General features: G+C 37.4%; 2 protein-coding genes and 2 pseudogenes across 3 annotated transcripts in view; 3 read left to right on the plus strand and 1 right to left on the minus strand.

The window, feature by feature from the left end:
- LOC148723425 (uncharacterized) overlaps positions 1–872 on the plus strand; it is a 10099-nt gene extending 9227 nt beyond the window's left edge. Inside the window, exon 7 of the mRNA XM_088732923.1 lies at positions 185–872. Within this exon, the coding sequence (XP_088589049.1) occupies positions 185–704 (520 nt within the window). The 3' untranslated portion in view covers positions 705–872. The remainder of the gene's footprint in view (positions 1–184) is intronic.
- The window catches only part of LOC148723406 (uncharacterized), a 303906-nt pseudogene that overhangs the window by 140979 nt on the left and 149435 nt on the right, over positions 1–13492 (plus strand).
- Positions 7650–8966, plus strand: LOC111346964 (uncharacterized; annotated as a pseudogene). The gene is made up of 3 exons (XR_015991606.1): positions 7650–7757; positions 8191–8442; positions 8804–8966. The product of XR_015991606.1 is annotated as an uncharacterized LOC111346964 (transcript).
- LOC111340932 (uncharacterized) lies at positions 8688–11787 on the minus strand. Its single transcript, XM_088732924.1, has 6 exons — positions 11534–11787; positions 10992–11243; positions 10601–10772; positions 10081–10229; positions 9774–9971; positions 8688–9507 (listed from the first exon to the last, which is right to left on the minus strand). The coding sequence occupies exons 1-6, from the start codon at positions 11718–11720 to the stop codon at positions 9383–9385; spliced, it is 1083 nt and encodes a 360-aa protein (XP_088589050.1). The 5' UTR covers positions 11721–11787; the 3' UTR covers positions 8688–9382.

Genomic DNA, 13492 nt, shown 5'->3' on the forward strand with positions numbered 1-13492 from the left:
CATGATCTGATTTGCGGCTCCTGTAGATATCTAATTGCTGTAACCATTCCTCAGTAGGATGCCTAAAATGCGTGCAATTCCACAATTGGTTTTGGCTCCATCAAACCTTATACCAATTGTAGATGGCCCCTGCTATTAAGGCTTTTGCAACACAGATTCATATTGGCAGTTAATTTTCTTCTAGGACTAACAGAACTCCTCTAAAAGATCACTTCTATGCTGTTGGTGCAATGAAGAAGGGCAAATCTACCAATGCTCACTATGAAGATGACCTTCTTTTATTTCTTGGCGTTGAATCAATTTCTGATATCACATTCTTCTCAAGGCTCCAAATTGGAGAAGCAGTGTTCCACTCCAGAGCATACAAAAGAGTTTCCAGAAGAAACAATTACACCATTGCTTATCAGCAGGGAGACAGTATATGTTATGGGTACATTGAGGTATTCTTTTCAGTCAGGAGTAATCCAAGTGTGGCTTGTGGGGCTGTCATTGCTCCTATGTCAATCTCTGGTCGGCATGTATGTAAAAGCCATGAAGTTCTTGGAAACCTAATTAGCCACATTGTCTGTCTCCACGAGCCAAACAAGAACAGGTTCACAGTTGTTCCTCTCGAAGACATCATTGACATATGTGTTTACATCAAGTTTTCAGACTGTGATGTGAGTTATGCAGCACATTTCCCAAACCATATTGAAAAAGACTAAAATTCATTCCTGGCTTTTCCTTAGCCCCAACTGTAGTAAACCTAAATTCACCTTGACTGTGATACTAAAAACCAATCAACAAAGACAGATTTTTTTTCTTGATGTTTTAAAACCTTAACAGTAGTTACTATATCTCCATAAATATGTATTAAACATGAGTGAAGAGAGTTTGTCCATTGAAGTGATTCTCATAGTTATGGTTGATCATAGAGTTTCATATCATCTCTTATACCTCTTATAGTTGAAACTGCAATCAAAGTTTGTGGAAGTTCAACTTGAAAATGCAACAGGAATCTTCTGCTTTGATTGCCCAATATTTTAGTAAGTTATGAGTGCCAATGCATAATTTTTGACTCAAAAGCCATTTTTGTCATTGATGGAGTTTGTAAGAATTAAGCTTTGAGTAGGTTCAAGAGCTGTACTTGAGGTCAAAACATACAGCATGTGCACTGTATAAACATAATTATACCTTAGATTGATAGACTAATCACCTCAGTCTATTTTTGGCCATGTAAGCCGCAGAGTGTAAGGTAAAACAATTGATTTGCTTAAATCATTGCACAACAGCTAGAATATGATGTAAAGATAAAGATATTACAACAAAGTCATATAACTTGTCACTGTGTTCAATAACCAACAGTTAACTGTGTTTTGCATCACAAGTACTTAGAAGAAATCTACGTGTATTCATCACTTCATTATTAATGACTAACATGGATAGTTCACCTATAAAAAAATTCTTTTTAAACAAGACACTTGTCTTGTCACTTGCTGGTTCTTTGAAATTATGTAGGCCTCTTTAACCCAACCATTAGCTTTTTAATTCATATCTCTACAAAAGTTTTCCTTTGGTCTCACAGTTTTCTATGAGAGCTCTACGGGAGAAAATTTCACTAAGGGTCTTTGGCCCCATTGAATTTCCATATCAATTAATCATATGGAAACTGTATGGGAGTCAATTTCTTGTAGAGCTTTTATAAATTCAGATTGAATTTTATAAAATAATCATATGGGGAGTCTGTGGGACTTGACGAAAATCATATCAGCTGATATAGAAAATCTATGAGCTATTGAACAGTGGACATCCCGTATCATTCCCATAGATGATGTAGAGCAAGCAAATTTGTTGCTGCTATGGGATATATATGGAAATTGTGTTCCCATAGCTCTCCCATACAATAGATAGCATCAGCTTTTCTTCCCATACATTTTCCATACGTTAAAATGTGGCAAAATTGAGCCCCATACCAGTTCCATATCTTCACCCAATCTTCCCATACCATTCCCAGATATGGGTCATATATGGCCCATGTTTTGCCATATCACTCCCATACTTTTTCTTTGGTAAGGGCAACAGTGAAAACAGTTATTGTGTTATATTAATAGATCCTTATATTTTAATTGTGTGCTGGTGTGATTGTCAGGTGCAAATACAGTCAGTCTGTATGTAGTCAAGTTACAATGGATCTCACTTGAGCATTTGCAAATACATGCCTTATATTTACCAGCAGTGAGCACACATTGGTTAATAAGTGATCAACTATATGCTTGATGCTAAAATCAAACATAGGTATAAAAAAGTCCCTGAAATTTAGTTCCAAGAAGCAGCACATCCTCAAAGGACAGCACTTACACAAATAATGTGTATGGATTCCGCTCCTTTGAAAAGTTTGTAGCTAAGTTACTCTAATGAAACAAAAAGGGTTAAATCAGTGTTCAAATCAAGTTCAATAAAATTTTACTTACAGCCATTATATTTGAATTTAGGAAGATTTTACATCTTTCTTATTAGGTGTATGTAGTTCTTATTGACAGAGAGCAAGGTAGGAAAATTGAAACCCCCGTCAGAAAGCACAGATTGAGCTTGCCAGCATATGATCGACCAAGGTTTAGATTTTCTTATCTACATCAAGTAAGCATGGTGAATAAGGGTTTTATTATGCAACCTCTAAATCCTTGAAGATGCTAGAAATAATAAAATAACATCCTGAAAACAATGCAAAAACACTGAAAGTGATTCTTCAATGAGCACACATGGTCTAAATAAGTAAAATTCAATTGCACAACAGACAATCAGAGCATGCATACTTTATAAAAGGAGTCCAAACTGTAGTGTATATAAGTTCTTGGATTGAATGGTCACACTTCAACAAGGTAATGACTGTAATTTAAAGGAAACATCAACCATCAATTACAGCCATTATCTTGTTGAAGTGTGACCATCAAAGTCCGAAGCCTTTTTACTATTGAACGTGCGCTCTAATGGGCTGATTACCAAGATGTGGAGCACTCAAGAAGCTAGAGAAACACTCTCTGCACTGCCTCTTTATATTTATCAAATAAACAAAACAAACACATCAAATGTTTCAACCACAACATTTTTTAATGACAGTTCAAAATGATAGTTGTTATACATTCTGATAGTTGTTGTACATTTTAATTTGAATGTATTGTGTTGGTTGGGAGTAAAAACAAAACGACACAATTAAGATCAAAACTTTATTATTAACCCTTTAACTCCCAAGATCTAGTTGTTAATTCTCCCTTCTAGCTGCTTGACATTTCCCTGTAAATTAGTTATGAGAATTTGGTGTCCAATCAAGATAACAACTTCTACCTGATTGGTTTCAGCATTCTCGTTACCTGTTTGCTGGATCATGCATGGATATTATGGGGATAAGTTACTTGTTAGTCACTTTAGGGAGTTAAAGGGTTTTAGTGGTCAATAAAATAGCAGTGTAACAATACGCAACAAAAGCAAAAGGCATTTAAACAACCAGATAACTGCAGTGTTATCTGGAATACTCGTTAAAACTTATGAAAATGGAAACGAACTCTAATGCCAAACTCAGCAGTAACTAATGATTTCAATTGCATATGTGCACCAGCATTATCCAATGAGCATTTAGGAAAAATTTTGTCAAACATGTCATGAATGGTAAGTTCACTTTAAAACAAACCAAAACGAAACCAATTTCTATACCCTTTTATCTTGAAGAGCTCAGATTCAGTGTAAATATGAATATCTGATGAATTATACAAGAATTCCTTCCTGCATAAGAATCAGTTCTTCTGGCTATAACATTGATTACAGTTTGGCTTTTAAAAACACATCAACAGTTGAAAAGATTGCAATCCTGAAGCTCAGATTTTCTTGAGATATTAGATCTTACCAAAATAATCTTGAGAAAATGCTAAATCATATAAAGAAAACAGCCTTTCTGCGGATGGAAGAGAGAGTTGCTGAGTTAGTCTTGGAAGAGACAGAACATTCCCACAAGTATGAGCTGTGGGTATGAAATTTCCCTTGACATCAATTTTTTCACTAGTTTGGACTTGATTGGTAAGTTTGGTGATCTCATTTGGAATAACAAATGAAATAACTGGTAGAGTAACAAATCCAAGAGCTGGCTCATGACTTGCACCAGTGACAAATTCCAGTATATTACTAAGGTCAAGGATTTTTTCCCCACAACTTCTCCTGCCACTTGCTACCTCTCGAATATACCTTACGAAAAGCTGATAAACTTCCTTTTCATACTTTAAGGCATTACTTCCTTCTTCAGAAAAGCTTGGTTTCAAGAGATGTTGCAGTATTGGAACAGTGAGCTTGCCCTCTGCACCTGGTCTCAATAGATACTGTAACATAGGCAAATGACAAAGAGCTGATAACATTCCAAGTTGCTCAAGGCCTCTTTGCAGTTCAGGTACACATGGGCTGGAGGTTTTGGATGATGACAGAATTTCTTGGAGAAGGTCCTCTTCTATGTAGGTTGGCATTTGACCATTTTGAAGCATCGCCATGGTAATCATTAGCCCTACAAAAAAATAGTCCTTTGAAAGGAAATTGCAAAGGCCTTGGTCAAAATATTTCTTCTTAATGGCCTGGTTTACAAGTCTGATCCACTGTTTCCGAGGACCCCCTTGATCAACATACTCCTCTCCCATAAAATCAACACAAAATGTACATCTGTACTTGCAAATAAACTCAAGTTCACTGAATGTTGACTCAAGTAAGTTATCATGGTTAACTGTGATGAGGTTCACATCTCCTTCAAGTGTTTCTTCACTGGTTGACATGTCAAGCTCTCTTCCTTCATTTATTTCCTGCTGTAAAAATCTGAGCACTTCTAATGGTTCAGAGAGATTCAAAGATTTGGCTTTGTCTAATATTGATTGAATGTCAAAAGGGTAATCAATATCACAATATCCTTCACATGTTGCTGGAGACACAGTGGCTGTAGTAGACTCTTCTTTAGCAGGTTCAGCACTTGTTGAAGTTGAAGATGGCTGATGTTTAGCTTCCACAAGTATTACATCATTGTTATCAATTTCACTTTCTTTATGATCAAAGTCAAACACAGACTTAGATAGCATCTCCTCGATTTCTTTATCCACATGTGGAGGATAGTCAAGTAATTTAACAATGATATGTCCTGTGGGTGATATGGACTTGAATAGCAATGTAGCATCGATCTTTTTACCACTTGGGATATTGGGAGTCAGCAGAGTTCCCCCACAATTTTTGACTATTTCAAACCTTAGGTCTTCCATTTCAGTGCCTTTCAGAAGGGATGAAAACTGCTTATGCAACTCTTCAGCGTCCCAATTCTTGTCCACGTCAAAGCCTGAAACAACTCGTCACTCTTTCCAGTTGAACTTTTTCAGTTTTCAACGGCATATGTTCATGTCCTTTCTCAATGATAATTACATCTCGTGTTACAATAGAAGACCTAACTGGGCGCCCGACAGGGTATGCTGTAGATTCATACGGATGAACTCTTGATCGCCATGATGATCGGTGGCCAGATGAACGTTGCACTGTGCTCACTGCAGATTGCGAGTTTAAAGTTGGAAATCTTCTCTATAACTCGCTTATAGCTGAAGCACTACTACTAGAAGCTAAAATATTCTGTGTGGCAGATGGTACAGTGCCGTTAGTTATCAGAGATGCCATTCTGGTGATATTTTCAATTGCTTCTTTCACAATTTGCTTGATATCATCAGCTTGATTCGCGACCATTATGAATGTGGCATGCACATGGGAAGAATCCCCATGCATCACCTTGGTCACATAGCAATGCTCCCGCATCGACTCATGGGATATGCTTAATAATTCGAACACGTCAAAAAATAATTGTACACGAAAATAATTCAAACAGAAAAAAATTATCGTACACAAAAATAATTCAACTATAGAGAAAAATAAAGAAATAAAGTAAAAATGAATTAGTGCCAAATGATTACAACTTGGATAAAAATAATAAAACCCTAGTTGATAATTGAAAACCTTGACAAAAATAATTGCCTGACAATACAAAAATAATTCAATGTTTACCATAAACTAAAAAGCAATTTTCACCAGAACGGGCCTCCATATCTTTCCCTTTCCTCGTTGATGCAGGGAAATTGCTTTCGCATTGAGGATTTCTTGTTAGGAGTGAAACTCCCTCGATTGCACGATGCTCAATGGATAGTTCTTCTCCTTTAGATATCTTTCTATGGCACTCTGCATGATTTTAAGGGATTCTGGCTCATAATCATCTCCGTCCTTTTTTCTTACTTCGGCGGAAAACTTACTCAGGACTTTGTCAAGTTCTTCAGGCGCCCTTGTTTTGATGGAGACATATTCAAGATGGCGGCATTGACACCAGCTTCTGAAAACATTCATCCATTGTTTTGTGAAACGGGACGTATTTTTATTGGAAGGGACAGACTTTAGCTCATGTATTTCATCGCTTGAAATGATGGCAAATCTTACAACATCCAACTCTTGTAGTGGCTTTTGATTTTCTTCGTTTGTTGTTGACTTGGTAGACCCGGGATTGCGCAGATTTTGAGCTTGAGAAGGTACAAAATTGTCAAAATATTCACCAAAATGTAAACAAAAAGTGGGAAAGTCCCTGGCATGTTGGTCTTCAGCCTGAAGAATCTCATTGTCATCATTCAACAACTGGAAGAAATTAAAGTCATCCATTTATTGGGGGGAAAATAAGAGTTTTGGAAACAAAAGTTGCAAAATTTGCCAGATGATACTCTTTGTTTTTCATTTTCCTGCAATGTGATCGGTCACTTTAAACAAGCCTTGAAATCTGATTCGTTTGTTTTAAGTGTAAATTCCTCATTGGCTGGGAAAAAGATGCGATTTAAAGCAAAAACTGGTGCGATTTGGGAATAAATCGAACCAATTAGAGCCAATCAGATTTACAGCAACCACCAGTGATTTCAAAATGGATGTAATAAATTTTTTTTTTAATCTAGTCAAGCGCGCGACATTCAAATATAACGTAAGCCCTGACACGTAATTTGTAACGTACCTTAATATAAATTCAAATGTAGAACTGTTGAGTGCTCATTTACAACTGAAGATGACGTGAGATTGTCAAAACATGTCTTGTAAATTTAAACTCAAAGTTGTTTCTTTTTTTAGAGTTATTTTCACTGCTGTCTCTACGTCCTTTTGGTAAAATAAATAAATAACCCTTTGCCCGTGTTCCACATTTGTTCTAAAGTGTTATCTTTCGATGCTTTCCTTTTTTTCTCCTAGAGTTGTTTATCATGAAGGGAGCAAAGGGGAAACTGCTGAATTTTACACTATAACATGTACATGTTAAAATTACCATTAGAATTGAGTCATATTCTTTTGCCTTCTTATTGCACTCAGGTAAACAAGGTTCTGAGGCACTCACAGGATTTTTACATGTAATCAGTCATTGTTGATAATTTTAAAGTGCCACTACGACGAAAATTTTTGTCTCTGGTTTTGACATTTTTTAGCACCAATCAAGTTACTATGGCTAGAATTGTACTATGCGATGATTTTTAGGTCGATGGAAGCGAAATACGCCTTGATATAGCTGGCCAAAATTCACGAAAAACCCATCCGCCATTACTCAGCCCGCAACTGAGCGGTTTTACGCATGAGTTGGCCTGTGACATCATATGCGCACTTTCGGATCGTTCTTCATGTGTTGTGAGAGATTCCACATTGGAAATTCTAGGCGTTTCATAAGATGTATTCTTCCTCGAATTCTTCTTCCAGTTCATCTGAAAGTGAAGGCGAAGAATATGTTAACGAAGTATCTTTTGAATGTGGCAGTGTTGTTCCGTATGACGAGGATCTAGAGCCATTAGCCACTGAAGAAGAGGCTGCAGAACAAGAAGCAAGAATGGCTCCAGATGCCGAAGTAGAGCGCGAATACTGAGCGAGATTAACTCGTCAAGTGGATGTTTCTGCATGGTGCGATAAGAAATTTACCTATGACAACGTTTATTTGTTCATCCTGCCACAAGCCTTAACAAAAACTGCCTTTATTTTTTGTATACAGCCCATTCTACCATTCTAGTTCGATCATGTCTTTTGTTACAATTGCGGCCATGTAGCTTTTTGGTTGTTACGGAAAGTTATTGTTCGTTCTAATTGTTTTATTTGTCTTCGTATACTTTTACTAACACTCAGCTTAACTCGTACGTTTCTTATTTAAAGGTGCTTCTGTTCTAACTGTTCTCCCGAGTTCGCAAGGAAAGCAGAAGAATGCCAATGCTGTCAGGAAATCGATCGTTGTGGGGAGGTTATGAAAGAGTTTGGCGATCGAAAGAAGTGTATCACACTTCATCCAGGGTTTCAAGATGTTTGCCTGAACAGGCACGTCTTACAAGTTGCTGCGTTGAATCTGAGGACTAGATCTGGGAAATCTTATAGAACAATATACACTCATGGTTGAAGAACGGAAGCAGAGTAAGTAAAAAAAAAATAATAATAGCAGGTCAATTTTGGGATTTTCACAGTGACAATGGTAAATTAGCTGGAAATAGACTAAAAGCTATGCTAAAGTAACACTATTGATTAAGACAGTTTGCTTTCATTTCCTTGCATTATTTTTCCTTTGCATGATTCACATCCCTGACTCATTTATGATGTTTTTTTTTGGGGGGGGAGGGGGGGCGTGGAGGGGATGGTGTTTACCAGCCAGTACAGATACAAACACAACGAACTTTATTCATGATGTCAGCCATGGCTTAATACACACACACACACATACAGACTCAAAATGCTTCTTCCCATTATATCTACAATTTATTATTTGTTGTTCTGTTAGGTTTCTGAGGTCAGTGGCTTACCGGCAGTTTACCAGGCTACTCTGGGATTACATTGGTAGCTCGAGGCGTTATCCACTACCCTGTTGTGCATATAGCAAGATACGAAAGCATTTTCCAGCTGAGAATGGACAATACTGCGGCTTTGAAGATGATGAAAATTAATGTTTCTGGACTGGCAGTTTTTTGAAAGACCAAAACTATGTGAATTCCAACTTTGTTCATTTTAACACAAAAAACACCAACTCTAAGGGCCATCAAAGGTAGAGTGAAATAAAAAATAATGGCCCACTTTTGTACATTATTTTAATTGTTTTCATTGAACACACTATTATTATCCTGATGTTAATTTCTAACCTAACCTCACCCTGATAGTCCGATGAAAGACTGCAGCAAGGCCAAACCAGTTTTGAAATTATGCAACATTGAAATTTGCGAGGGGGAGAAGGGTTACGGGAAGTATAAGGGTCAACTGAAAATTCTAGTGAGGGGGGGAAGTTTAAAATGAAACACCTTCCATGGGGGAAGTATGGCTATTTTCTGCAACCACACACTGAAAATTTAATACAAATCTAGTAGCATTAATTATTGTCTTCTGGTTGACACCGGTCCCTCTTGTGACCCCGTTTTGGTTGTCCACACTTTGAACAGTGAGGAGGTCTTCTACCACTGGCCGTCCTCTCATTTGTCTCTTGAAGCTCCTCCTCTGATGTAACATGTAACATAAAAGGAAAAAAATTAATTATACAGATCAGTGCAGGAAAATTTATGGCAAAATGAACCAACACATCTCTTTTGTTTTATTCCCAGTAGTATTTTCTTTGCTGAAATACCATGTAGTGTACAGTGTGCTTGCATGTGGAGGCTGTCAGAGACAGTACATTCACATAAATCTAAGAAAATTAATCCCTACAAAAACCAGCCATAATGTTAAATGTCATTTCAATAAACAAATAACAATAGACAATGTACCAGTGCATGTAGGCGGGATTATTACTGTTTCCCTTTCTTTCCGTCGCTTATATTTGATAATTGCCTCCCCCTTATCTTCTTTATCCTCCAGCATGCTGTGCATGGGATCAGGGACTTCATGCTTTAGCTCTTCTTCCAGCAACTTAAGTTCTGCCCTTGGGGTGGTTGTAAGGGTTTTGTAGATTTCTGCAACATAATCTGTTCAAAAGACAATCTATTTTAGTAGTTTTGTAGTATTAAATGAGGATAGTTTGGTATTATGTTCATTATATTCATGCATTGATGTATTTAGAGATTGATAGCATACCATAGTTCAATGCCACTTTGGCTGCCCTTACTGTCGCTACTCCCTCTTTAAATTTTAGGTATTTGACATGTAGAATAGGCTTTCCCTCGTCATCAACTTTGGTTGCCCTCTTTACATAGTAATTAAAATGTAGTGCGGCCATTATTGTTCTAATAAAGTAGAGAAGAAATGTACATCATAAGCACATCACAAATTATGATAAGAACAGAAAATATTTTTATAACTGCAAACTACCATTTTGAGGATGCTAGGATACAACGTCTCCACTTAAATTTGTTTCACAAGTGCAAAGAATGTCATGAAGAGACCAGCTCTTGACTGTTCTGGACTGTTACACAGTCTCCGTCTTTTGGCCTTGTTCAGGTTAAAAAAATCAAAAATTATTATTTATAGATTCAACTTACAATGTACCATTTTTCACTAACAAGACCTGGAATCTTATTGTTCAGCTTGTGATGCTTTTATTTAAGATTATTATAGTTAACAACTGCTTAAGAATTTCAAACATGGTACTACTAACCTACACAGCATTCCTAGGTAGGAATAAGCATACATTTTCGGGGCAAATTGACTCACCACAGAATGATAGCTCTCTAGGCAGCTGGTTTGCTCAACTGAGGAGGCCTTTTTAATTGCTTTGGTTAATGATGACTTGTGAAGGGCTGGATATAATTTCTCATATGCCTCTGACACTAATGAAATTAAAAGAAATTATTCTGATAAATCACTAAGAAACATTACAGTTTTGCAAATATGATAAAACTGATGTGCTAATAAAAGGTTATATTTCTGTTAGGGATTGGCAATTTCAATGAACAAAATGTACAACAAAAATAAGAGCATCACTAAAGCTCAACCAGCTCAGTCTGTGACTAGAGCCTATGACAATACATAATTGTTTTCCTATATACCTTTGGTCATCCATACACGTGGAGTTGTGATGATTCCATGTGCACAGGCATTGAATGCTGGGTTAGGAAGACCAGTGTGTTTGTTGAGGACATGTGAGAGGAAGGCATGGAATTTTGCCAATTTCAATCCTTCAAGGGTCTCTTTAGTAGATGTGACGGCCCAATAAAATTGGCGCACACACGCTTTTCTCCATCTGCCAATAATTTCACAGTTCTTTTCTTTGCTTAGTTTTATCAGCACTTTCTGGATTTCTAGGAATTATTAGACATGAAACAATTATAAAATTTAACCAAGTCATACTCCAGCTGGAACTGTGGGTAATGTTATTATAATAAGCTATTGTTGGTGCAGGCAAAGAATCATTTTGTTTTTGGTTCCTCCCTCCTTTTACAGGTTGGAATGAAACTGCGATACAGATAAATGTTTTCAAGAATGAAGATAAACATACTTTCAAAACAGTTATACAACAATTGAGAATCATTCAAGACTAATTGTTCCTATGCTGACCAAAAATGACATTGATAGTGAAAACATAGCTTACTTTTTGCAATATGCCAGCTGTCAAAGAAGTGTTGTACTGCTGGTTTTCCAATTTCTCTACAACGTGTCAGACAGTCCTCCTTCATCCATTTGGCTATTGATGAATGTCTGTCACTTATGAATGACTTTATGATCATTGCTGTGCCGAAAAGGAAAGTGAAGGCCTTTTGGAATGCTAGGAACTCCATGCCTGAGCTGCTGCCTGCCTGATTTGCCTGAAAGAGTTGAACAGAAATGCAATAATTTGTAGTCCAACTAAAAATAAATCAGAGTAATATTCATCTGGTATTTTCTACCTCTTTTAGAGGACCTGTGTATAAGACAATTTCTCGTGAAGTTGACATTCCTAATAAAAACGAGATTTACCTTACTTATTTTGAGACGGACTCTCAAATTTATCAATATGTGATTCCAGAAAATATCCGTGCCTATTTTGTTTGACATAAAAGAATATAGGTTCTTACTGATGGGTTTTACTGTATTTTGTATAGTAACTTGAGTCTCTATATGTTATATGTGTAGGGAACAGCCCTAAGGCTGACAACAGGAGAAAATGGCGGCCATTTTTCGTACTCCGACAATTTTGGCCTTAGATGCTGTATTTTTCATGCAAAAAACTTGTTATTTAACACAAATTATGGCGGAAAGGTATGGAGAAGCTCCAATGATACAACAGATATGCAGTACAAATTTTCGAGCGGAATTAAGCTCGGTTATCCATCTTCGTAGTGTTGGTCGCTTCGAGTCACATGAAGTGAGGTATCTCGTGGGGAGGATCAAGTGGTATCCAAATTCGACCTCCACATTTCAGCTAACTCGTGTGGCAATAAGCGGGGATGTGTCTCTGAACCCCGGGCCCTTGGCAAAGCCCAAGTGTGATGTGTGTTCAAGAACGCTGGCAAGAAATCATCGGGCTGTACTCTGTGATTGTTGTAAGGGGCTAAGTCACATAAAGTGTGCGAATGTGACACCCAGCAAGTACAAACGAATCCTGATTTGCCAAACAAGACTTGGGTCTGCTCAGCGTGTATGACTATCTCTATGCATAACGGTTTCCCCATTCATGGAATTGGAAACACCACTCTTGAAGATTTATTCATGAATGAACCAGCTGTCATGGATTAATACAGATCAGATTTGACTCTCAGGACCGTGATTTTGCAAGTTTTCTGAATGTTCGAGTGAAGTACAGCTCTAATTTCTTGATAGCACATTTGAATATCAACAGCTATCAGAATAAATTTGAAGAGATGAGGGAAATTATACAAAAGCTAAGAATTCAAGTGATTTTTCAAGTGATTCAAGTGAAACCAAAATTGACTCTTCCTATCCCAATGCACAATTTGCTATACCAGGGTACCAGCTTTACCAATGTGACAGGATGAAAGGAGGAGGTGGTCTCTTGGCTTATGCGTCATCTAACGTGATCTGCAAACGGTTAAAAGTTCCTGGCAGCTACAAAACTATTGAATCATTGGTTTTGGATGTTGAGCTCAAAGGGAGATGTGTAATTGTGGCTGGCTTGTATCGCCCTCCCAAACCTCTTGTCAGCAAGTATCAACTGCAACTGGAGGAGGAGATTAATCACTTTTGTAATTGGGCTTCAATGCAGGGACATGCACTTGTGTTATTGGGGGATTTAAACCTTGATAGACTCCGCCCTGATAAGCCTGAAGGCAAGTTGTTGATTGATACAGAGGAGACCCATGGACTTGAGTGTGTTATTACGGAGCCAACTAGGATTCAAACTAGGGCTGGTAAGACTACCAAGACCCTCATTGACGTTATCTTGACCAATGAAGCTCATTTATTTGTACAGAGTGGGATTTATGAACCGGGTCTTAGTGACCACCCAGTAGTGTGTGGCTTCATGCAAGACACAGCAGCTAAAGTCAAGCCTAGAATTATCAAATGCTGTTCAGTTAAGAACTTTGATAAGGAGAAATTTCAAGAACACCTT

Source organism: Stylophora pistillata, chromosome 9 (genome assembly GCF_964205215.1).
Source record: "Stylophora pistillata chromosome 9, jaStyPist1.2, whole genome shotgun sequence".
NCBI lineage: Eukaryota > Metazoa > Cnidaria > Anthozoa > Scleractinia > Pocilloporidae > Stylophora > Stylophora pistillata.